The following is a 25,509-nucleotide window of genomic DNA, read 5'->3' as shown; positions in this document are numbered from 1 at the left end:
CTACCGAGGCCGCGAGGTGCTGCGACCGGGATCGTAAGGCGCGGGAAGAAATAAAAAAATAATAAATAAATAAAACCGCGGAGAACTCAGCCGCAGCCGGGGGAGGAAAGGACCGGACTGCTGAGGGAGAGACAGAGCCCGAGCGAGGGGGAACGGGACCGAGCGAGGGAGACCGAGCGAGATTCCGCCCAGCGGCTGGAACTGTTTGCCGCCAATGGGTTGTCCCCAGCGCCGGTTGCCCTGCCGAGAAAAGGGAACAAGGAACGCACTGAAGCCGGCGCGCAGGCTGCGAACCCCGAAAGCCAGCGGTCGTCGCCCGAGAGCAAAGCTTACCCCTCCCGCCAGGGGAAGAAACGCGGGAAGCCGCCAGTAGGCGGGGAAGAAGACAGGAGCGGGAAACCGCCATTTTGAAAGTGGGCGGGGAAGAAGACAAGCGCGGGAAACCGCCATTTTGGGGAAAAAAAAAGTAACGAACAAATTCGTTGTTGTTTCTCAGAAAGATAGTGAAGATGCCTAAGCATGGTAACATCAACGACTTCGATTCCGAGGTGGAAGATTGGGCCACGTATGTAGAACGCATCGAGATATATTGTGAGGCCAATAAAATAGCAGATGATGATAAAGCTCTAACCTTACTAAACTCAATGGGGGCGAAGACATACGGGCTATTGAAGCATCTTCTATCACCAGCTAAACCGGCGGATCAGACTTTCGCTAATATTGTTGCTGTCCTGAAGGGTCATTTGAACCCCACACCGCTGATGTTGGCGGAACGATTCAAATTTTATGCGAGGACGCAACGGAAAGAGGAAAGCAACGCGGAATACTTGGTTGAACTGCGTAGATTAGCGAAATACTGTCAGTTTGGGGAAAATCTGACAGAGGCATTGAGAGACAAGTTCGTGTGCGGGTTGTCGAAGGAAGGAACACAAAAGCGACTGCTCGAAGAGAACGATCTTACACTTGATAAGGCTGTCCTTATTGCAGCATCGCACGAAGCCGCCGCGAGAGGCACTGCGGAAATGCAGCTGAAGGCAGCGGTACTCAGCGTGGATCAAATGACTTCGGGTACAATGAAATGTTATCGTTGTGGGAAGACAACACACGACCAGAACCAATGCTGGTTTAAAAACCAGGAATGTAGAAAATGTGGCAAGCTTGGTCACATAGCTAAAGTATGCCGGTCAGGAAAGAAGACCAGCAACAAAAAAAAGTCACCGCAGGGAAAGTATAGCAAGGTACATAAGGTGGCTGAGAAGAGTTCGGATGAACAGAATTCGGATTCAGACCCAAACGGCCAGGAACTGGGTAGTCTGAGAATTCACAATGGGAGTAAGGAAGCTGACCTACAAACTATCTGGGTCATGCTAAAAATAGCCGGAGTCCAAGTGAAAATGGAATTGGACACAGGATCAGCCCTATCAGTCATAAATCGAAGGGATTACAACCGGCTATTCTCACATATACCCTTGAGAGATACCAAGATCGTATTGCAGACATACACGGGGCATAAAGTATACCCCATCGGGAAGATAAAAGTCAAGGTGAGAGACAAGGGCAAAGAACACCAAGGAATGGACTTATATGTACTACCTGAGGGAGGTCCACCACTTCTGGGACGGGAGTGGATCAGGGAAATAAACATGGAATGGCACTACCTAAAAGCAATAACGAGTGAGAACTCGGTGAAGACAATCAGCTCAGACTCTGAAACTGATGACGATAAGACCAGCCCAGGTGCGAAAGACAAGTCTAAAATGGACTTGCAGACTAATGTTGGAAAAACGAAGGAGTGCATAAATGCTTATGCTTCAGAGGAGAACAAAGTTTCAGAACAGAATTCCATTGAACAACAACAACATAGTTTGACAGAGAATTCTGAGTCTGTCCAGTTTACAGACATGCACAATTCTGAGGAACACCGGGCTCGAACTCAACTCCATTTCAAATTACAACAGCAATTAGAACAATTGAGTTGCCGTCTTGAGCAAGAGATGAAAGCAATGAAAAAGTTCTTTGACACAGAGTGGGAGAATCTGGAAAGACAACAGAAGCAGCTGATGGAGAAAAGGGAGCAGGAGCACACAAACCGTCTGCGCGAGGAGGCCAAACGAATCAAAGCTGATTCAGTTTCTGAAGGTGCGTGCTCTAATCTGGTGGAGCAAGATGTTCAGCAACTGAAGGCGCTTGTTAGCAGGTTGCAGGCAGAAAAGGCTGATTTGGTCACCATGAATTCCGAGCTCCTACTGAAGTTGGGTGCAGCATCACCGGACGATTCATTTGTGGAAATTCGAATGGTGGAGGCTGCGGATGATGGCGAAGTAGAAACAGCAAAGGAGCCCCAGGGCAAGGTTATAAACATCCCTGCAGCTACTGGGAAACGGATGATGTCAGAAGACTTAACGGTCAGCCAACTCCTTCGTATGCTGAGGGACAAGACTCTGAAATGGGAACAATTTGAACATGAGCTTAAATCTTCAAAGGAGAGGGGTTTGGAGCTCTCAAAAGTTATTGAAATAGCTGAGGTTGCAACACAGACTGAGAAGATGGCAGCAGAGCAACCCTTGGATGCCAAAAGTACGCTGACTCACGTCAATGTTGAACAACAGAATGCTGAAACAACTGCTCCAGTAGAGGGATTGAATAATACGATCAATCAATCTCCGCATGAAGTTGAAGTATTGAAATCACGAATGAGGTCATTAGTAAAAGATTTGCAGGAAGCCCAGAAAAAGCTGGAGGAAGCTGAACACATGAAGAAGTCTCTTCAGGAGAGATGTCTGGAATTGGAACAAAAGCTGACTAACGTCCAGCTGGGCATGGAGGAAATAAAAGACCCTCTCGCTGGCCTAGCTCAGGACGACACCGATTATTACCACGTCCTGTTGAACGACACCGAATATAACGATGACCTGTTCTGCCCAGCTTGTGGGGAAATCTTCCGAAGTGCCAAAACCCTGAAGAATCACAAAAAGTCTAAGAAACACCGGGAGATGGTGGCGCTGCTAAGGCAACAGGAGAAACAGGAGGAGGAACTGTGCATGCGGCTGGCAGCGGAGCACAGAGAGTCTCCAAGAAGCAGGAAAGGAAAAGACGAAACAGAAGAAGATGACCCATCTGAACCATTATCACCCCTACCAGATCACGCACGTGGTCCCTCCGAACGGAACCAAATCAGTTTGGAAGTAGAAAAACTTCCCAAGGTACTCAAGCTTTTAGAAGTCAGCAATGCTGGTTCAGAAGTGACGGAAGTTCAAGCTGTTAAGTCCAGTGAAGGACTATTGGATGAGTCACCCCAGCAAAGTGAACCGACTACACCACAGGGAACTGCTACACCACCGAGGCGTTGTCCAGACCGAGTCAAGAAGCACAGGAGGCGCCTCCACAGAGACTGAATCTGTGAACTGTTTTCCACAGAGACTGAATCTGTGAACTGTTTTCCGCAGAGACTGAATCTGTGAACTGTTTTCCGCAGAGACTACATCTGTGAACTGTTTTTACATGAAGTTGGATATATGTTATGATATGTTTAATGGGGAATAAGTATGTTGTAAGCTAAAAAGGGAGGATTGTAGTGTATGTAACCGTTCTACCTTTAAGAGAACTATTGTATGTAACCGTCCACCTTTAAGAGAACTATTTTAGGTGTTGCACTACTTTATCTTGGCTGCGGTATACTGTAATACCGGTGGTGACCACACCGGTATGTAAGTGCTGTGTAATGAGTGATTGGGCAGATTCGCCCTGACCTTCGAATAGTAAAGTCCTGTTAAAGTTTACTCTTGTAGTCTGTGTAATAATTTGCAATATAACACACAGATTTTACAATGAAGGAATTCAGTTATGTGGAGAGACTAGAGAAGCTGGGGTTGTTCCCCCTAGAGCAAAGAAGATTAAGGGGAGATTTAATAGAGGTGTTCAAAATTATATTGGGTTTTGATAAAGTAGATAGGGAGAAATTGTTTTCGCTGGCAGGACGGTCAGTAACCAGAGGACACAGATTTACGATAATTGGCAAAAAAGCCAGCAGGGACATGAGAACTTTTCTTTAATCAGCGTGTTGTTATGATCTGGAATGCATTGCATGAAAGGGTGGTGGAAGTAGATTCAATAGTAACTTTCAAAGGGAATTGGGTTTACACCTGAAAAGGAAAAAATGACAGGGCTGTGGGTAAAGAACAGGGGAATAGGACTAATTGGTAGCTCTTTCATCGATCCAGCAGAGGCACAATGGACCGAATGGCTTCCTTCTGTGCTGTATTATTCTATGATTCTATGAACAGTAGAGATTAATTTAGGGGGACCAGTAAGCCAATATTATTGAAGCTATCTGATGCATGAAGTGCTGTTGGTGTGAACTGTTGATGCACTTTCTCCTCCTCTCCAAGTCATTCCCATCCCAACTAACACATAAGAAATAGGAGCAGGAGTAGGCCATACAGCCCCTCGAGCCTGCTCCGCCATTCAGTAAGATTATGGCTGAACTTCTACATCAACTTCACTTTCTCTCCCTATCCCCGTATCTCTTGATTCCCTTACTGCCCAAAAATCTATCGGTCTCAGTCTTGAATATACCCAACAACTGAGCATCTACAGCCCTCTGGGGTAGAGAATTCCAAAGATTCACAATCCTCTGGGTGAAGAAATTTCTCCTCATCTCAGTCCTAAATGGCCAACCCCTTATTCTGAGACTGTGACCCCTAGTTCTAGACTCTCCAGCTGGGGGAAATAGCCTCTCCGCTTCTACCCTGTCAAGTCCTATAAGAATTTTATACATTTCAATGAGATCACCTCTCATTATTCTAATCTCAAGAGAATATAGGCCCATTCTACTCAATCTCTCCTCATAGGACAGCCCTCTCATCCCAGGAATCAATCTAGTGAACCTTTGTTGCGCCCCCTCTGAGGCAAGTATATCTTTCCTTGGGTAAGGAGACCAAAACTGTACAAGTACTTCAGGCATGGTCTCACCAAAGCCCTATGATGTAAGAAAACGACTAGGCACTTGGTCTGAGTATTAAACAAGGCTTTAATCAACTGTTTTTCAACATGGAGATCTAGTTGTGTCCTTCACTAGTTCCTGTTAAAGAATGTCCTGAGCAAGCTGGGCCCATGCCCGAGTATTTATACTCTCCCTGGACAGTGCCATCAGCAGGCCGCCCAGTATTACTTCATAAGTCATTTCCACATGAATGACAAGATTCATGTCACCCTATATAATTGCAGCAAGACTTCCTTACTCTTGTACTCCAACTCCCTTCCTCCTTGCAACAAAGGCTAACATACCATTTGGCTTCCTAATTGCTTGCTGTACCTGCATGTTAACTTTGTGATTCATGTACAAGGACACCCAAATCCCACTGAATACCAACATTTACTAGTCTCTCATCTTTTAAAAAATATTTTGCTTTTCCATTCTTCCTACCAAAGTGGATAATTTCACACTTCCCCATATTATATTCCATCTTCTCCCACCTTCTTGCCCAATCACTTAACCTGTCTATATCCCTTTGCAGCCTCTTTGGGTCCTCCTCACAGCTTACCTAGCTTTGTATCATCAGCAAACTTGGATATATTAACATTCGGTCCCCTCATCTAAGTCATTGATATCGATTGTAAATAGCTGAAGCCAAAGCACTGATCCTTGCAGCACTCCACTAGCTATACCCTGCCATCCCCAAAATGACCCGTTTATTCCTACTCTCTGTTTTCTGTTCATTAACCAATCCTCAATCCATGGTAATATATTATCCCTAATCCCATGAGCCCTAATCTTGTGGCACCTTATCCAATGCCTTCTGAAAACCCATATATACTACATCCACTGGTTCCCCTTTATCTACCCTGCTAGTTACACCCTCAATAATCTCTAATAGATTTGACAAACACAATTTCCTTTTCATATAAACGTGTTGACTCTGCCTATTACACTCAGTCTATTAACCCTTACTGGTCGGATGTGATTAATTACAACTCTTTGTGGCACCGCATTCTGGTTATTATGAAGCTGTATTTGAAACTTTTTATTTTCCTGTCAATTACTGATATGACTTTGGGGTGCCTCTGGTTGATGTCTATTTCATTTGTAGAATGTGGTACAGGTGTGAAAAATCTTACTAAACCAAAGATGAAAATAGAGATGGAAACAGAAAAATTGTGTGAAGCCAGTAAGACTTCAGTGTGTTGAAATTTGTTTTGGTGAAAGGGTTAGATACACATTCCTTTAAACAGTGACAGGCAGATACGAGGATGAAAAATGTCTATAGACCTACTTCTAATAAAGCATCATTAATCAAATTGATAGTGATTTTCTGAGGTAGAAGGTGTTTGGCTAGCTTACTTTTCATTAATTCCTGAATGTTTCTATCTAAAGAAAGGGGAAGGGATTGTATTAGTCTTCTTAGGCAGTCCCTCGGAACCGAGGATGACTTGGTTCCACATTAAAAATGAGTTCTCAGGTGACTGAGTCCAATGCGGGACCTACAGTCTCTGTCACAGGTGGGGCAGACAGTGGTTGAAGGGGCGGGTGGGTGGGTGCTTGGGTTGACGTGCGCTCCTTCCGCTGCCTGCACTTGGCTTCTGCTTGCTCCCGGCGAAGAGTCTCGAGATGTTCGGCGCCTTCCCGGATGCTTCTCCTCCACTTTGTGCGGTCTTGGGCCAGGGATTCCCAGGTGTCGGTGGGGATGTTGCACTTTTTCAAGGAGGCTTTGAGGGTGTCCTTGAAGCATTTCCTCTGCCCACCTGGGGCTCTATTGCCGTGCCAGAGCTCCGAGTAGAGCGCTTGTTTTGGGAGTCTCATATCGGGCATACGGACAATGTGACCCGTCCATCGGAGCTGATTGAGCGTGGTCAGAGCTTCGATGCTGGGGATGTTGGCCTGAGCAAGAACACTGATGTTGGTGCGCCTATCCTGCCAATGGATTTGCAGGATCTTGCGGAGGCAGCGTTGGTGGTACCTCTCCAGTGCTTTGAGGTGCCTGCTGTACATGGTCCATGTCTCTGAGGCATACAGTAGGGCAGGTATCACTGCTGCCCTGTAGACCATGAGCTTAGTGCCGGGTTTGAGGTCCTGGTCTTCAAACACTCTCTTCCTCAGGTGACCGAAGGCTGCACTGGCACACTGAAGGCGGTGTTGGACTTCATCGTCGACATCTGCCCTTGTTGCCGGTAGGCTCCCGAGGTATGGAAAGTGGTCCATGTTGTCCAAGGCCTTGTCGTGGATTTTGATAATCGGGGGGCAGCACTGTGTGGCGGGGGCAGGTTGGTAGAGGACCTTTGTCTTACGGATGTTTAGTGTAAGGCCCATGCTCTCATATGCTTCGGTGAAGGTGTTTATGATGCTTTGGAGTTCGACCTCCGAGTGAGCGCAGATGCAAGCATCGTCTGCATACTGTAATTCGACGACAGGATGGGACGACCTTGGATCTGGACTGGAGGCGATGGAGGTTGAACAGTTTCCCGTTTGTTCTGTAAATTAGCTCCACTCCAGTGGGGAGCTTACTGAGGGTGAGATGGAGCATTGCAGCAAGGAAGATTGAGAAGAGCGTTGGTGCGATGACACAGCCTTGTTTGACCCCGGTTCGTACGTGAATTGGGCCTGTGGTGGAACCATTGGTCAGGATCACGGCTTGCATGTCTTCGTGATTATTGTATTAGTGGTGGTGATCTGACAACTGTGGCAGGGTGATCCAGTGACCATCTGTGGACCGGTATGTGGACTCAGAATGGACCATTTTACAAACAATTGAGCACCAGGTTATGATGGCCTGTTGTTTTGCATATTAATAATTCCAGGCACAATGAAAAAACATGCTTGCTATTCAATTCCAGCACTTCATAACCATCATAAAGGTATTTGTGTAGCCTTCTCATCTATTCTGGCGGAGGCAGTTTTTCCATCATCTGGAATAGGACTACATGTACAGTTTGACTTTGTTGCCTGGATATCCTGATAAAGTGGTTTTTCAGAAAAATTACTATCATTTCTTTGAAGGGGCATTTTTTAAAAGTTGCTGACAAACACAGTCCTTTAAGTATTTGACATGTTTGTAGTGTGGCAATATGAAAAGACCAACTTCAACCAGTGTATCTATTATTCATCACCAGGAAATACTTTTTGTTTTCCTTCCTTCAGCGCACTGTGGGGAAAACCTTGCATTGCTGTGTATTATTTGTATGTTGTTGCTACATTATATAATCTTGAACATTATCTGGTCTTTTTATAAATGCCTATTAAGCCCAGAGCACAAACAATCCTCAGCAGAGTAATGTTAGCCTCCTTCCATATTTTATTTTTCTGAAGACTTCAGTATTTCAGTTTCCAATTACAGTGGTGATCTGTAATCTCTTGACACAGCTTAAACCTCTGAGATCCGTTAGTTGAAAATTGTGCTGACATGGTGGCTGTTGCTGAGTTCTAGTTGTACGTCACAAACTGATGGGCCAGTAGAATAGCCCACATTGAACAGAGAGGCCTGATCTGAGAAAGTTCGAGACTTATGGAGAGAAGAAAATGATCGATTCATTTTTCCCCCTTATGTTTTAGACCATTTCTGACTGACAGCTACCAAACAATCAGAAACAACATATTAGTTTTGGGGAAATAGCAACTGTATGTCAGTGGTGTTTTCTGATGACTCAAACCTGTGCTAATTGCAGATTACTGAAGCACTTCGTGCCTACATTGTGATATTTAATTGATTTAAAGATCTGTGTGTCAGGAACACAAGCACACTCATAAGTAGATCTTTAAATAAGTTGTCAAATCTTAAAGCATCCCTGAGTATCCACAGCCAAATGCTGTAAGAATTGGTTGATTGTTGTCAGGATGTGTTACACCTGACAGAGTTAGAGTTATATAATTCTACTTGAATGTGTAGAACATAAGAACATAAGAAGTAGGAGCAGGAGTAGGCCATACGGCCCCTCGGGCCTGCTCCGCCATTCAATAGGATCATGGCTGATCCAAAACTAGACTCACGTCCACTTCCCTGCCCGCTCCCCGTAACCCCTAATTCCCTTATCAGCTAGGAAACTGTCTATCTCCGTTTTAAATTTATTTAATGTCGCACCTTCCACAGCTCTCTGGGGTAGCAAATTCCATAGATTCACCACCCTCTGAGTGAAGAAGTTTCTCCTCATCTCAGTTTTGAAAGGGCAGCCCCTTATTCTAAGATTATGCCCCCTAGTTCTGGTCTCACCCATCAGTGGAAACATCCTCCCCGCATCCACCCGATCAAGCCCCCTCACAATCTTATATGTTTCGATAAGATCGCCTCTCATTCTTCTGAATTCCAATGAGTAGAGGCCCAACCTACTCAACCTTTCCTCATAAGTCAACCCCCTCATCTCCGGAATCAACCGAGTGAACCTTCTCTGAACTGCCTCGAGAGCAAGTATATCTTTTCTTAAATATGGAAGCCAAAACTGTACGCAGTATTCCAGGTGTGGCCTCACCAGTACCCTGTATAACTGAAGCAGGACTTCCCTGCTTTTATACTCCATCCCCCTTGCATTAAAAGCCAAGATTCCATTGGCCTTCCTGATCACCTGCTGTACCTGCATACTAACCTTCTGTGTTTCATGCACCAGGACCCCCCGATCCCTTTGTACTGTAGCACTTTGCAGTTTCTTTCCATTTAGATAATAACTTGCTCTTTGATTTTTTCTGCCAAAGTGCATAACCTCACACTTTCCAACATTATATTCCATCTGCCAAATTTCTGCCCACTCACGTAGCCTGTCTATGTCCTTTTGCAGGTTTTTTATGTCCTCCTCACTCACTGCTTTCCCTCCCATCTTTGTATCGTCGACAAACTTGGATACGTTGCACTTGGTCCCCTCCTCCAAATCGTTAATATAGATTGTAAAGAGTTGGGGTCCCAGCACTGACCCCTGCGGAACACCACTAGTTACTGATTGCCAACCCGAGAATGAACCATTTATCCCCACTCTCTGTTTTCTGTTAGATAGCCAATCTTCCACCCATGCCAGTACATTACCCCCAATCCTGTGATTTTTTATCTTGTGCAGTAATCTTTTGTGTGGCACCTTGTCAAATACCTTTTGGAAGTCCAAATACACCACATCCACTGGTTCCCCTTTATCCACCCTGTTTGTTATGTCCTCAAAGAATTCGAGCAAATTTGTCAAACATGACTTCCCCTTCATAAAACCATGCTGACTCTGTCCGATTAAATTATGCTTATCCAAATGTCCTGTTACTGCTTCCTTAATAAAGGACTCCAACATTTTACCAACCACAGATGTTGGGCTAACTGGTCTATAGTTTCCAGCCTTTTGTCTACCTCCCTTTTTAAATAAGGGGATTACATTAGCACTTTTCCAATCTGCTGGGACCTTTCCTGAATCCAGGGAGTTTTGGAAAATTACCACCAATGCATCCGCAATCCCTACCGCTACTTCTCTCAAGACCCTAGAATGTAAGCCATCAGGTCCAGGGGATTTATCCACCTTAAATCCCATTATCTTACCGAGTACCATCTCCTTAGTGATTTTAATCATGTTTAGCTCCTCCCCCCCCCATAGCCCCCTGTTTGTCCAGTGTTGGGACATTTTTAGTGTCCTCTACTGTAAAGACTGATACAAAATATTTGTTCAGCGTATTTGCCATCTCTATGTTCCCCACTACTAATTTCCTGGTCTCGTCCTCTAAGGGACCAACATTCACTTTAGCCACCCTTTTTTCTTTTTATATAACTGTAGAAACTCTTGCTATCTGTTTTTATATTTTTTGCTAGTTTACTTTCATAATCTATCTTCCCTTTCTTAATTAATCTTTAAGTTATTCTTTGCTGGCTTTTAAATGCTTCCCAATCTTCTATCCTCCCACTAGATTTGGCTACTTTATATGCCCTTGTTTTCAGTCGGATACTGTCCTTTATTACTTTACGCAGCCACGGATGGCTGTCTTTTCTTTTACACCCCTTTTTCCTCAGTGGAATATATTTTTCTTGAAAGTTGTGAAATATCTCCTTGAATGTACACCACTGCTCCTGTACCGTCTTACACCTTAATCTATTTTCCCAGTCCACTTTAGTCAACTCTGCTCTCATACCTTCATAGTCTCCTTTATTTAAGCTTAGTACGCTGGTTTGAGATCCAACTCTCTCACCCTCCAACTGAATTTGGAATTCAACCATGTTATGGTCACTCATTCCAAGGGGATCCTTTACTAGGACATTTTTTATTAATCCTGTCTCATTACACAGGACCAGATCTAAGATTACCTGCCCCCTGGTTGGTTCAGTAACATACTGCTCAAGGAACCTGTCCCTAATGCATTCTATGAACTCTTCCTCAAGGCTGCCCTGCCCAATTTGATTTGTCCAGTCAATATGAAAGTTAAGATCTCCCATGATTATAGCTGTTCCCTTTATTACAAGCCCCAACTATTTCCTGATTTATACTCCGACCAATAGAGTTGCAACTGTTAGGAGGCCTATAGACTACGCCCACTAGTGACTTTTTCCCCTTATTATTCCTTATCTCCACCCAAACTGTTTCACTATCCTGATCCTTTGACCCAATATCATTTCTCACTATTGCAGTGATTCCATCCTTTATTAACATAGCCACCCCACCTCCCTTTCCTTCCTGTCTGTCCTTCCTAATAGTCAAATACCCCTGAATGTTTAGTTCCCAGTCATAGTCACCTCGCAGCCATGTTTCTGTAATGGCCACCAGATCATACCCATGTGTAGTTATTTGTACCGTCAACTCATCTATTTTTTTACAAATGCTGCGTGCATTCAGATAAAGAACTTTTAAATATGTTTTGTGACAATTTATTCCTGCTTTTACCCCCTTTGCTACTTTACCTTTATCTTTATATATTCTGTCCCTTCCTGACACGCTCTGGTTTTTAATTTCCCCACTGCTACCTGGCTCTATTGCCCTCTCCGCTGACATTTTTATTTTTCGCTGTCTTGAAACCTCCCCCCCACGAATTAGTTTAAAGCCCTCTCTACAGCCCTAGTTATTTGATTCGCCAGGATTCTAGTCCCAGCACTGGCCAAGTGAAGTCTGTCCCAACAGAACAGCTCTCTCCTGTCCCAGTACTGGTGCCAGTGTCCCAAGAAGCAAAACCCATTTCTCCCACACCAGTCTTGCCACGCATTTAACTCTCTCATTTTATTTACCCTAGCCAAATTTGCTTGTGGCTCAGGTAGTAATCCAGAGATTATTACCCTTGTGGTTCTGCTTTTTAATTTGGCCCCTAGCTGCTCATACTCCCTCAGCAGAACCTCTTTCCTTGTCCTATCTATGTCGTTGGTACCAACATGGACCACGACAACTGGATCCTCCCCCTCCCACTCCAAGTTTCTCTCCAGCCCAGAGGAGATGTCCTTAACCCTGGCACCGGGCAGGCAACACAACCTTCGGGACTCTCGCTCTCGGCTGCAAAGAACCCTATCTATCCCCCTTATGATACTATCCCCTACCACTACAACATTTCTTTTTACTCCCCCCACTTGAATGGCCCCTCGTTCCACAGTGCTGTGGTCAGGTTGCTCATCCTCCCTGCAGTCCCCGTTCCCGTCCTCACAGTGAGTAAGAGCCTCGAACCTGTTGGACAAGAGCAAGGGCTGCAGCTCCTCCAACACTACCTCCTGGATCCCCGTACCTGCCTCACTCATAGTCACACCCTCCTGTCCCTGACCACGGAATACATCTGAATTAGTTAATCTAATTGGTGTGACTACTTCCTGGAACACAGAATCCAGGTAACTCTCCCCCTCCCTGATGTGTCGCAGTGTTTGAAGTTCGGACTCCAGCTCTTCAACACGGAGCCGGAGTTCCTTGAGCAGCCAGCACTTACTGCAAATGTGATCACCGTGAGCATCAATGGTGTCCACCAGCTCCCACATATTGCAGCAGTAACACATCACCTGCTCTCCCATTCTATGTAATTAATTTAATTTATTAATATTATTTTTAAATACCCTCTGCCCCGATTCTAGATGATGAATATCACACCTCTATTTAATTGAACTTACCAACTTATAACATTTACCAACAAATTAAATTAAATCAAATCAATCCCACCAATTACACTACAGTTAAATAGTATATTTAAGGGCCCTGGTTTATAAACAGTCCCCGCTACACCACAGAGAATTTAGAATCTATAAACCACAGAGTTAAAGTTTAAAAAGAGAGAAATACTCACCAACCAATCACTTACCTGCTTTCTGGTGACGTCACACCTCGATTACTTTTTACTTCTCTCCTGCCCTCTGAGTTCCGAGTTTGGAGACTGGTAGGCCTACCTGGGCCTCTGGAGCCTTTTATAGCCCCGCTGCTGCCACTGAAATTCCCGCTGATGCACTGAGGCCTACCTGGGTCTCTGGAGCCTTTTATAGCCCCGCTGCTGCCGCTGAAATTCCCGCCGACGCACTGAGGCCTACCTGGGTCTCTGGAGCCTTTTATAGCCCCGTGACTATTCATATCGTGACTGTCAGTAAGAGCAACATCAATGACAAAATATGCAGCTGATATACCGAAGCCAAGTGACCTGAATTCTGGGGAAAGGACAATGGACAGTCAAAACTTACAAGGGTAGAAATTTGAAGTGACAAACTTCACATACTGTATAAAAGCAAAATACTCCGGATACTGGAAATCTGAAATAAAAACAGAAAATGCTGGAAAGACTCTAAGGATAAGGGGTAAGTCATTTAGGACAGAGATGAGGAGGAATTTCTTCACCCAGAGAGTGGTGAACCTGTGGAATTCTCTATCACAGAAGACAATGGAGGCCAATTCATTAAATATATTCAAGAAGGTGTTAGATATATTTCTTAAGGCTAAAGGGATCAAGGGATATGGAGAGAAGGCAGGGACAGGGTACTGAGCTTGGATGATCAGCCATGATCTCATTGAATGGCGGAGCAGGCTCGAGGGGCCGAATGGCCTACTTCTGCTCCTATCTTCTATGTTTCTATGTACTGAGCAGGTCAGGCAGCATCTATGAAGAGGGTAATTTTGCTGTCACTGGCCATTAACATGCTAAGTTCTATTGAGCTAAAACAGAGAGAATATTGTTTTGTGCAGATCATTGCTAATTGAAATATTCTTTTTTCAGGAAATATAACATCCGTGTGGAAGATATTATGGTAAGAGACATCCACTTTGCCATTGTAAACTGCAAGTACAGGGACCTACAAGATCTCCTTCACGGGACAAAACTCAAACACCTTCCTCTTGTTGAGTCGGCAGGTAAGAAAAAGAACAGTATTTAATCATTTGTGTTATAGGGTTAAGAATCAGTGACATCTCTCTCTGCTAAAAAGGCTGAGCTTTATCTGAAGAATACTAAAAACAGGCCAAATTATTTTTTCAGTTGTCAGATTTGCTTTGCTTTAACATTCCTTCAAGGAATACAATTCCTCAGTGAGTTCATCATCCATGCTTGTCAACCTGGAAATCACTTTTGTCCAGAATAGATAATTAGAAGACATTTTTATAGAATGAGATTTTTATTTTAAGGCAACAGCAGCAGGCAAAATGGAGTTACTTAAGAAATGTTTTTTTTTTAACTTAAGAAATGTGTTCTTTCCATAAAATCAATTGCTAAAATATTTTGTATAGCATAGTGCAACCAATCTATGCTATGGCCGGAATTCTACCGGCGCTCAGAGGGCGGGTTTGGAGGCGGGTCCGCGGTCAAAATAGCAAAGATTGACAGTGGGTAGGAAACCCGCTCTCAACCCGCCTCCACGTGAATCTCCCAGGTGTCGGGTCTGTTAGCGGAGAACTGACCTGACACCAAGTGGCGGGGATACAATTGAACTCATTAAATGGCTTATTAAGAGCCAATTTAATGGTATTTTGAGGCTTCCTTCTAATTTTACGTGCTCCCCCATGGGTTACCCGCTGCTCGGGGAACACGCCAGCTCAACCTGGCATGAGTTGAGTCTGCTCTGATAAGCTGACAGCTGCGGAAGTGGTATAAAGGATGCCATGTTGCAGATGGTCAGTTTCAGAGCACAGAAACTGTTAGTTACTGCATTTGTAATACATATAGAAATTTCTTTAGCTTGCAAGTGTTTAGAGGCATCTGTATATCCAGTGCCAGATCATTGGAACAACCTCTCTCGCCATTGACCGATCACTTCTGTCATCTCTCCTGCAGCTGCCATCTATTGCAGCAACATTGGTGCCCATGAAAAAAATCGGACCTTGGTCCTCTGAATCCTTCCACGATCAGCCCCAACACTAACATTACCAACAACATCACCAACCTTCTCCGCATCATCTGATGCTGCACAGGACACACGGCATCAGCCCCTAACCACATTGCTGCTCGAGAGGCCAGCGATGGCATCACCATGGCCAGATTTACTTCACTTGATGTGGTTAACCCTGCCTGCCACATGTGAAGCATCCCTTCAATGTCCAAGCCATTCCATGCACACTCATCACTATAACGGGGGGGAGGGGGGGAGTTATGTCTCAACATTCACTGGAACTCAGTAAGACACTTCTCAAGGAGCGCACAGATTTGTCTGATAAGGGGCAGTGTTGGAAAAATAGAGTTCACTGTATGACAACACATTACCAGAAACTTCATATGGACATTGGCTAAACCTCTCAAGTGCCTACCCTTGTGTGTTGTTGGTTGGTATGCTTGCAGTAGGATGAGGGTGAGTGTGAGGGGTGGTTAGTGAGATGGGGAAGTGATAATGTCAGTAGAGAGGGATGGGTGGAGATGCAAGATAAGTTGGTGTGAGTAAGGATGTGCAGGAGTAGGGTATGGAAGGCAGAGTGATGGGGATGTGTTGAGTTGCACAGCAGGGTGAGTTTGAGTGTGCCTTTGCAGTAACGTTTCGCGATCCACTGAGATCATTGAAAGGTTGGCGCCACTGCAGCCAGGGACCCCTGACGACATCCCTGCTTTTGCCCTCCTGTGCAATGTGTGCAACCAGGCTGCGTTGGTGTCCTGGGGAGGTCTCTTCTGCCCTTGGAAGGGAAGAGAACCTCCCTGCCTGCTGTGACTCCCTCCATAAGCATATAGAGGGAGTCATTGGAGAGCCTGGGTGCAAGCGTCCACCTTTGTGCAGTGCTCATCAGGGTTTGCAGCACCTCAATGCTGTCAAACACTGACAGAACAACTGTCAAACTCAATGTGGCTGTGGTCCCTTTAAGGAAACCACCTGATGCCGCGTCATCAAATGACATCATCAGACCCACTTCCTGTTAATTGGCCGGGAAACCCGCAGGGCAGGCTTAACAAAGCCAATCAAAGGAAAATCCCTTTGACAGAGCGGCTGCAGCCAGGATCGTGACTGGAACCTGGAAACCAGCTCTCCCGCCACCATCCCGACACCACTGATAAAATCGCGGCCTATGTGTCTACATGCATATTTACCTTAAATACTATGGGGATAATATTAACTTTTGGCAATAGTATAAAATGGCTGTTATATGGTTGGACACCTGTTATACACCTCATATATAACGTGTACAATGGGCAGCAGATCCGATATTGCCCATTTTACACTATTGCCAAAAGCTAAAATTACCCCATAGATAAAATTGTAAAAATCCTAGTTGCTGGCTGCCCCATTTGTATTCAGTTCTGTTAATAGTGGAGCTCCCTTGGCATCAGCAGGAGTAGTTGGGACACAACTATTGAAATTTCCATTTATGTGTTTTACAATATTTTTTGAGTTCAATTTATTTTTATTATTTACTTCATTTTAGCTGCTGAATACTAGGAGCTGGTTAAAGTTGTTTACTTGGTGCCTTAACTGTGGGCCAGATTGAGCCAGTAATAGGTAATTAATTGGTTACAAGAGAGGTGTGATTAGCCGTTCTCTGACTGTCGTCTCCTGCGGCAATTGGGCTATTGTGGTAATTAAGACAGTATAAATTTGAAATGAGTAGCAGGAGCTCAGTCACAAGCTGCAAGAAGCCAGTGGAGTGCGAAATTTAGCCTCAGTGGGATTCCAGCCTTGAGCTGCCATTAGACGGTGTTTTTTTTCTATAATTAATAGTTGTGTGAAGTAAGAGGAGTTTGATTCTTGGGAGTTTAGTGCTCATGGGGGCTCAGGCTACATTTTAGACACACAGAGATGGCAGCGCGAGAGACCCTTGTGGTGTGTGTGGAGTACACTATGTGGATGTTCATGGATCCTCAGTGCATCCAGGGACATCACATTTGCACTTGAAATTGAATCTCCGGAGCAGAGCAGCATCGGGAAGGATGAGGGGCTTCTAGATCATACTCTCCAGAATGTGGTCACCCAAGAGGATATAGGGATAGTGTAGAAAGATGAGTGGGTGACCATCCTACAGGTAGTAGAGGGAGACAGGATTCACAGTTACAGGGAATCTCTGAGTTAGTGGAATTGTCCAATAGATGCTTAGTGTTTGATAAATATAAGGTGGACAGTGACAACGACTTAGAGAAGGATGGCCATGAGCATCATTGTGACACTGGAGCAAGGAACTTAGGCTTTCCTTGCATAGTTTAATCAAGGACAGCCAGCACAGATTTATTGAAGGCAAGTTGCAATTGACAAATTTAATAAGAGTTTTTTGAAGAAATGACTGGTTAAAATAAAGGAAATGCAATAGTAGTAATGCGTATGGGTTTTCTGAGGGCATTCAATAAGATGTCTCATAAGAGGCTTGTTAGGAAAAAAAATCAGGCATTTAGTACAAGAGGAAATGTCGCACAATGAATAGAAAGTTGGTTGACAGACAGGAAGCAAAGAGTTAAGGTAAATGGATCTTATTTGGATTGGACAAGGGTTGGAAATGGTGTACCCCAGGGGTCAGTGATGATTCCACGTTTGTTCTCTGTATATATAAATGACTTGAACATGGGTATAGGGCACAGCTTCTCAAAACTTGCGAACAGCACAAAAGTAAGGGATTTGATAAACAACAAGGAAGACTTCAGCACAACACAGACAGTGTGCAGATTGAGTCGACAGTTGGCAGGTGCATTTTAATGTGCATAAGTACAAGGTACTACATTTTGGGAGGAAAAAGCAAGGAATAAGACTATAAACTTAATAGAAAGACACTGAAGGCTGTGGATTAAGAGAGAGAGAGCGCGAGAGGTTCAAATACATAGTTTTCTGAAAGTGTAAGTGCAGGTAGATAAAGTCTATTAGCATCTTGGGTTTTATAAATAGGGGCGTAGCGATCAAGAGTAAAGCTGAAATTATAAATTTATGCACAACACTGGTTAGGCCACAGAGTACTGTGTGCAGGATGCCCCATTATAGAAAAGACATTAATGCCACAGGGTATGTCCAGCATTGATTTACCATGATGATGCCAGGAATGGGAAACTATAAATGTGAGCGACTTGAGATACTAAGGCCTAGAAATTCAGTGGGCTGCACTGCCCGTTAGCGCCCAAAGAGGGCACTTAGTGGGTTTTACGCCACTGGCCACGCCTCCCGCTAAATTTAGCGGGACACTAATGGTGGCGCTAGCCGTTAGCGCTGCGCCGCTACCGATGACGTCATTGGTGTGCGCAGCGCCCCGCTACCGCCCCGATCGCGAAATTTGGTAGTGCCCCCTGCTTTAACGCCGGTCGCAATTTGCGACTGGTTCAGGGGGGGCCTAACTGCGGCGGTAGAGGTGCTGAGGTGCGGGGCGGCCATTTTTTTTGCTGGCCGCCTGCCAGCACCTCTCCGCGCCGCCATCCCCGGCCTCCTGAGCCACCCCCCCCCCCCCCCCCCCCGTGGAGTGCCGGCTGTGTCCCAAGAGCTGGCACTTCTCTTCGGTGCCGGGCTCTTTTGCTGGCACTCGCGCTCTTCCAGCGCACTGCAGCAGGCCCCTCCCCTTTAAGAAGGGGAGGACGGCCTGCAGTACCGCAGCACACCATGCCGCAGCGTGTGGCGCTGCGGCACATTGCGCTGCGAACTTCAGTTGCAGCGCCCCAAGAGGGATGCGGGGCGCCTCGAGTAGTGCCGCGCTTCCCTCTGGGGAGCGCAAACTGAATTTGTGGCGGGCGGCCACAACTGCGTCCGGGGTGCTACTTTCAGCGCCCTGGCGAGGCTAGTGAATTTCTAGGCCTAAATCCCTAATTTTAACCGGGAGCAGGAATCGGTCGGTCAGGGGATGGTGGTGGTCGATTGTGGTGGTGGTGGTGGGAGTGAGGAAAGCACCAAATCCCCATAAACTTGGCAGCGTGAAGCCTGGCCGATTTTAATGCCCAGGCCTCATCTGCATACCACCAGTCAGCTGCTCGACCAAAATGGGCAGGAAGGGGCTGCCATCCGGCAGACGGGACCGGAATTTAGGGCAGCAGGTGGCCGCCGGCTGGCACAAACTGAGCAGTCACCGGCAACAAGGTAAGTCACGGGGAGGGTTTTCCTTGTGGGGCCTGAAAGAACAATCCTGCTTCTCCTGACTCCACAAGGGAAGTAAAAGAAAACTTGCCTATTTTGGCCTGTTTTGGTCCCGGAACATCATCTCACTGTCTTCACCTGTCTGGAAAGCCATAACGACATCATCGGACCCAGGTCTGCATATTTAATGAAGGACCCGCCAACTTCAGGCAGGCATCCTTGCCGCCGGTTTAGAAGAGCAGGTTAAAATTGAAGCAGGCAGGATCCGTGCGAGACATCGGTGGGAAGTCACCCAGCCAATTTTAACTGCCCGCCTGCCTGCCCAGTTTCCCAGCAGGTAGAATTAAAATAGCCTTTTAGGACTATTTCCACTGGGGCAGAGAATGCTAGATTTTCTTGTTTTCCACCATTTGTACCTATGCATTTTATATCTATTCTTCCCCTTTTCCTGGGTCATGCCTGCCACCTCTGCTTAGCTTTCCAATTGTCTGTTACACAAATTGAATACAACATAATAACTCTGCCATTCTGTAGTCTTTGGTAGTTGGTATCAATTTGTGTCGTTCATATTGTAACCTTTGCTCAGAAGTGTGGAAAGACAGATCAGCAGTGACTATTTCCAAAACTGTTTCAATTTAATGTACCTTTCTGGCATTTGCATACAACTGTAGCAGATGTCTGGTGCAATTAGTATTGGCCCAGAAATGCGGGTCGGAGGTATCCCGCGGGTGCAAGCCCCCGACCTGCACTTACCTAGCGCGCCGGCCGTTGTGCTGTGGGCCCGCGTGGGATTCCGAACCTAGGCCTCCTCCAACTGCCGGCGCGCAGTGCTTGTGTATCCCAGGGGCGCAGTTAGTTCGAAGCGTCCCCTGGGATCACGTGGGTCATGGAGAGCCAATGGTAGCAGGGAATCTGTATTCATAGATTTGACAGGAAGAGCTGTCAAATCTGTGAATACAATTCAGCCCCAAAACATCATTAAAACTTCAAATACATTTTTTTTTCAAAATCACATTTTTAAAATAACTATAAATTACATAAAATAACTATTTTAAACAATAATTTAAATTTTTGAAAAAATTAATTACAGTTTCTAACGGGCCTAAAAATAAACTTACCTTTCTTTAAAGTATTTAAAAAATAATAAACCTGTGGAAAAAATGTTTTAATTTAACTTAATTCACCACTGTGACTTGCGACTACTTTTTACAAGCGTAGCTCCTGGAGACTTACCCTCTTGGAGAAACCTGCAAAAAAAATACAAGTTCCAGGCGTACGCGCTGCCTCTCCGGTGCATGCGTTCGACCTGTGAACCCCTTCCTTTAAGGGAACGGAGGTTCCGGTTTCCCGCACATGCGTAGTGCATGCACGAAACCGGCACTTTCGTTGGGCCTACGCGTGAGTACCCAGCTTGTACTCACCTGTGGGGACCCGAAGTTCTGGCCCATTGTGTTTTCAGATACATTAACCTTAAGGTTCTTACAAGACTTTTGATGAAGAGAGATGCCTTTAAATAATTCAGAAGAACAGCAAGTTTTGAACACTAGTAGATAAATTGATAAATCACTGTTGATGCTGTTCTCGGAGGTGTGCGTGCTGATCTGCTGGTGAGTGTATGGGGGAATTTTAACCTACAAAAAGGGTGGGTTTGGAGCGTGGGGTAGTTGGATTGTTAAAAATCGGATTTCTGATCTGCACCCGCCTCCAACCCGCACACTTCCAGTTTTAAAGGAGGCAGGATGGGGGCGGGCAGCCAACCCGCTCCCAGGAGGCGGGACATCAATTTAAATATTTTTAACCACCCTATTGTTTTTAACTGCATGTGGATGGTTTTACACAATTCGTAACACTCAGCAGTTACAGCAAGGCAGGGAATGCTGGATCCAGGAGGTAAGTGACTTTATACTTACCCCCTGAATCCAGGGTCCCTGCCTAACCCATGATCTGAGACCCCCCCCCCTCACGAGGCCTCCGATCACCCCCCAGGCCGCCCCCCCACCGGATGATGCTGAGGCTAGCCCCCATCCTCTGGTGGCTAGCCCCGATCTTCTTTTCCTCCCACCACCACACCAATCGTCCGGTGGTCAGCCCCCATCCTCCGGTGGCCGACCACAATCTTCCCTTCGCCCACCCCGCTCATCTGGCCCCGATCCTCTCTTCCCCATCCCAATGATCTGCACCGACCCCCCCAACACTACCCTTTTAACGGCCCGGCCCCCCCGTGAACCCTCCCTCCCCCCTCTGTGCAGCCTAGTGCTGCAGGCCTACCCACCCGCAGCCAGCCAGCCTCTCAATCAGGCCTCCTGGGTTTCCCGACCGCCTCGGAGCACCCCCCACCCCCCCCACTCCACCTCCAAACCCGCCTTCCTCCATAAATCCAGCCCTATGCTCCTAACCACTGCAGGTTGCCAGTTTATGCACTCTTAAATGTTGCATTCATTAATAAACTTGGTATTCCGAATAAAACGGGTGACCATGTTACATCCAACACTTGCATTTTTCATTATTTTTGCCATGATAAAAGAACCCATACCCACCTTTGAAAGCTGCACATTATGCAGAACTGCAATGTTCCTGTGTTTTCAATGTCTCGCAATGGTTTTTGTAAGCTTATTACAGCAGAAGGTACTCTTTGTAAATATTGCTATGCCTGAAAATACATTATTTTTTTCCATTCTGAATACAGTATACGCCAAATTACAGTGAAATCCAAGTGCATTCTGTGAAAACCTTTCACCTTTCATTTAATAATTTTGAAGCACTTTCAACACACTGGCTTTTGAAATGACCTCTGTTTTCTTGGATATTGATTTTTTTTTGTGTCTACCTGCTGGATGATGTTGCTAAAGCAAATATGAAAGCATGGAAGCAGGTGAGCGCAGATGCCTGTCTGTAACAAGTATAGATTATTCAAGCTAATCGGGAGTGATGCTGTGATGAGTTGACGGACTGATATTAGTGGTTTTGGCCTTTATTCAGTGCTGACTTACTATTCTGTAAATATCTAACAAACTATTGGGGCTGGTTTTGTCGCTAGATTCCATGATTCTGCTGGGCTCCATTGAAAGGACACATCTGCAAGCTCTTGTTGATAATCAGCTGAGCAGACAGCGGAGGATGGACTACCTTAAGCAGAAAATTCAGGCCGAGAAGATAGTGGATGATGACAGCCACAGAATTACTGATGAAGGAAATAATGATGCCCATGATTCTGAGGTCAGATTTGAGGTGAGGATTTGGAGCAGCAATAAAGAAACCTTCTAATCACTAAATACTTAAGAATGCACATAATAGCAATCCATTTATTTCTGGATTTCATATTATTTCAAATGAACTGTTTAATTTTAACCAGCTGTAAAACGCTAATTGTGAAATTGACCATAAAGGGACAACGAGTGTAAGTTTCACCCTTACCCCTTAGGTGGTAAACTGGCAGGGAGGATCAATGACAATGAAACTCGGGCGAATTCTAGAATGGGCGGCCAATCTGCAACACCACCAGTTTTATGCCCGGATGGCAGGTTGAAAATGTACCCCAGTATGATTTTTGGTTCATTTGTAGAGACTGAATTTTTAAATATCAGCAACAAAGTCTCTTCACGAATGATGAGCAGTGAATCTCAAGTCTGATTCTAAAATATTTCAATTGGAGTAGATCTTTGTGGAAGTGTTTGTGAGTTGGAGCAGGAACACTGGTTACCCAGCCTTGGGTGTCACACTTGGCTCAATAATAGCACTCTCACCTCTGAGTCAGAAGGTTGTGGGTTTAAACCCCATTCCAGAGACTTGAGCAGATAATCTCGGCTGGTATGCCAGTGCAGTACTGAAGAAGTGCTGCACTGTCAGAGGTGCTGTCTTCTGGGTGAGATGTTACACAGAGATTCTGTCTGCATTCCCAGGTGAATGTAAAAGATCCCATTCGAAGAAGAGCAAAGGAATGCCCCCAGTATCTTGGCCAATATACATCCTTCAATCAACATCAGATTATCTGGTCATTTATCTCATTGCTGTATGTGGAACCTTGCTGTGTGCAAATTGGCTGCCGTATTTCCCTACATTACAACATTGACTATACTTCAAAAAGTACTTCATTGGAAGAGGCATGTTAATTGGGACAGTTTGCAAATGTTGATACATTTTATACATGAGATGCCATTTTCTACTGAACCCAAAGTCTCACACCTCCATCATGGTGGGTGTTGTTACTTGGAATTGACTGTGAATTCCTCTACCTTGCCCTTAATTATTCTAATCCACCCACGCTCACAGGGAACTGTTTTACCAATGTCAGCAAATTGCTGTACTTGGAGGAAAGTATTACTATCAGGTAAAACTATTGTGGAATGGGAAGCAATTGCACAACTCAGTGGACTATCCAGCTGAAGGTGTTAGGACAAGGGTTGCCAATATATTGATGTTTAAAAATATATATTGTGTTGCTAGTCGCTTGTAAAATAATTTACTGATGACAGTGATAAAACACTATATAGAAATCTTTGTAATTTTGCTATATGATACTAATAGTACTGAAGATTTGCCTAGACCTATACATATTCCTTTCATCTAGCAATAGAATTTCAAGTTTCATCACTAAGTACTTGTAGTGTATTCCTTGATGGGTTGTGAACTGTTTGAATGAGCAGGTTAGCAAGCACCAGAATACGTTAAATCTCATTTCACTAAAGCTGTGACCTATGGAACAGCCAATGTTGCTCAAGACTCCATTTTATGGTAGTCTGATAGAGCTACCATTATCCCTTTACTAAATATCATTGCCTGAGAGTGTCTTTCAAAGTAGACTGGCTTTCTATGTGCATTAATCTTTAAGAAAAGCCTTTATGTCGAATCATAGTTAGCCTATCTGCATTTTTTGGCATTATTGCAGAACACCCTGAAACTGTAGAGAAAATGAATCAGGCAGAAGGTAAATGTGTCTATCGCCAGTGTCATCTTTCTAATTCTTTGAATTTATTTTATTTTCTACATAATGTGCTCCCAACCCCTTTCCCACCATTTCTGACACTAATTTGGGGTGCTTGATCGTCATTATTTAATACTTAAAATGATTTTTCTGCTATGTCAGCATAGACTGCACTATAGGCTATCTGCTTTGAAAATAAGTGAGGACTAGTTACGAATAAGGTTTTTGTTTGATGTATCAGAGAAGAATTTTGCATGACTCTGTGAATTCCTTTTGGCTAGATGATAGACGTAGCCTAGTGTATGCAGAGAATAAACACAATTGTAGAAGGCATTAACAATTTAAGTTAACATTTTTTCAATTGAAGCTTGGACATTCTCAATCTTTACTTCATATTATGACTACTAAAGAAAATGAGCTTACTTGAAATAGCAGTAGAAGTCCTTTCAGCTGTAGAACAATTTTTATGAATTATGAATTTCTGTTCACCTTTATTGTTGTCTTATAAAGTGACATTAGAAAATTATGGGATATAGGTCTTTCTCACTTGCTGTGTTGTTGCAATGTGTTATAACAGTTTGAATTTAGCTCAGTGGTGATGGGTGCCATTTTAATTATTTTTGTATTAACATCTCAGATTGGTGAGTATGATTATTAGATGAACAATATTTTAAGTCAATACCACAGCTCTTTCTGCTACCTAATGTTTTCAAGTCTGTCGAAGGTCAACTCAACACTGCCAAGGAACGAATCAATTTTTAAAAGGAAAGCAACCTCTTCCAAGGTTGAATTACATTAGATATGCAAGACGCAGACCTATAAAATGGGTTTTCACTGTAAGATTACATCAGGTCGCAAGATGGGATTTACAGAATGGTTGGTTTTAAGGGTGCTGCATTAACACGTGCTTTTCTGAACAACGAATATTTGCTTCTCCCAAGATTGGCTCTGAAGAGTCGTCATTTTCTCCAACTCGAAGTGGATCACAGAAACCACTGAAACCAGCATTAAAACGATTGCCAAACAGTTCTTATGATCTTCAATCTGGAACAGGTAAGCATAAACTGGGAGTGGACAAATGTTCTCAGAACATTGTGTTTCCTTGGAAACAGTTCATTGGCTGTTAGAGCTTTGGATTTTTCTCAAGTGCTTGCTCTTTGAGGCTATGTATACCTACAGTAAACCGGGTACTGATTTCTATGTCATGTGGGAAATTATGCAAAAATATTCATCGCACTGATGTACATCAGT

General features: G+C 44.6%; 1 protein-coding gene across 1 annotated transcript in view; it reads left to right on the top strand.

The window, feature by feature from the left end:
* The window catches only part of LOC147115698 (chloride channel protein 2-like), a 644,493-nt gene that overhangs the window by 526,094 nt on the left and 92,890 nt on the right, over positions 1–25,509 (top strand). Inside the window, exons 16-18 of the mRNA XM_085990183.1 lie at positions 14,108–14,241; positions 22,375–22,565; positions 25,200–25,311. Of these exons, the coding sequence (XP_085846309.1) occupies positions 14,108–14,241; positions 22,375–22,565; positions 25,200–25,311 (437 nt within the window). The remainder of the gene's footprint in view (positions 1–14,107; positions 14,242–22,374; positions 22,566–25,199; positions 25,312–25,509) is intronic.

Source organism: Somniosus microcephalus, chromosome 6 (assembly GCF_052327205.1).
Source record: "Somniosus microcephalus isolate GS21.2 chromosome 6, FLI_Smic_1.0, whole genome shotgun sequence".
In the NCBI taxonomy this organism is placed as follows: Eukaryota; Metazoa; Chordata; class Chondrichthyes; order Squaliformes; family Somniosidae; genus Somniosus; species Somniosus microcephalus.
Note: the sequence above shows the minus strand (reverse complement) of the source record. Positions and strands in the feature narration are given on the sequence as shown.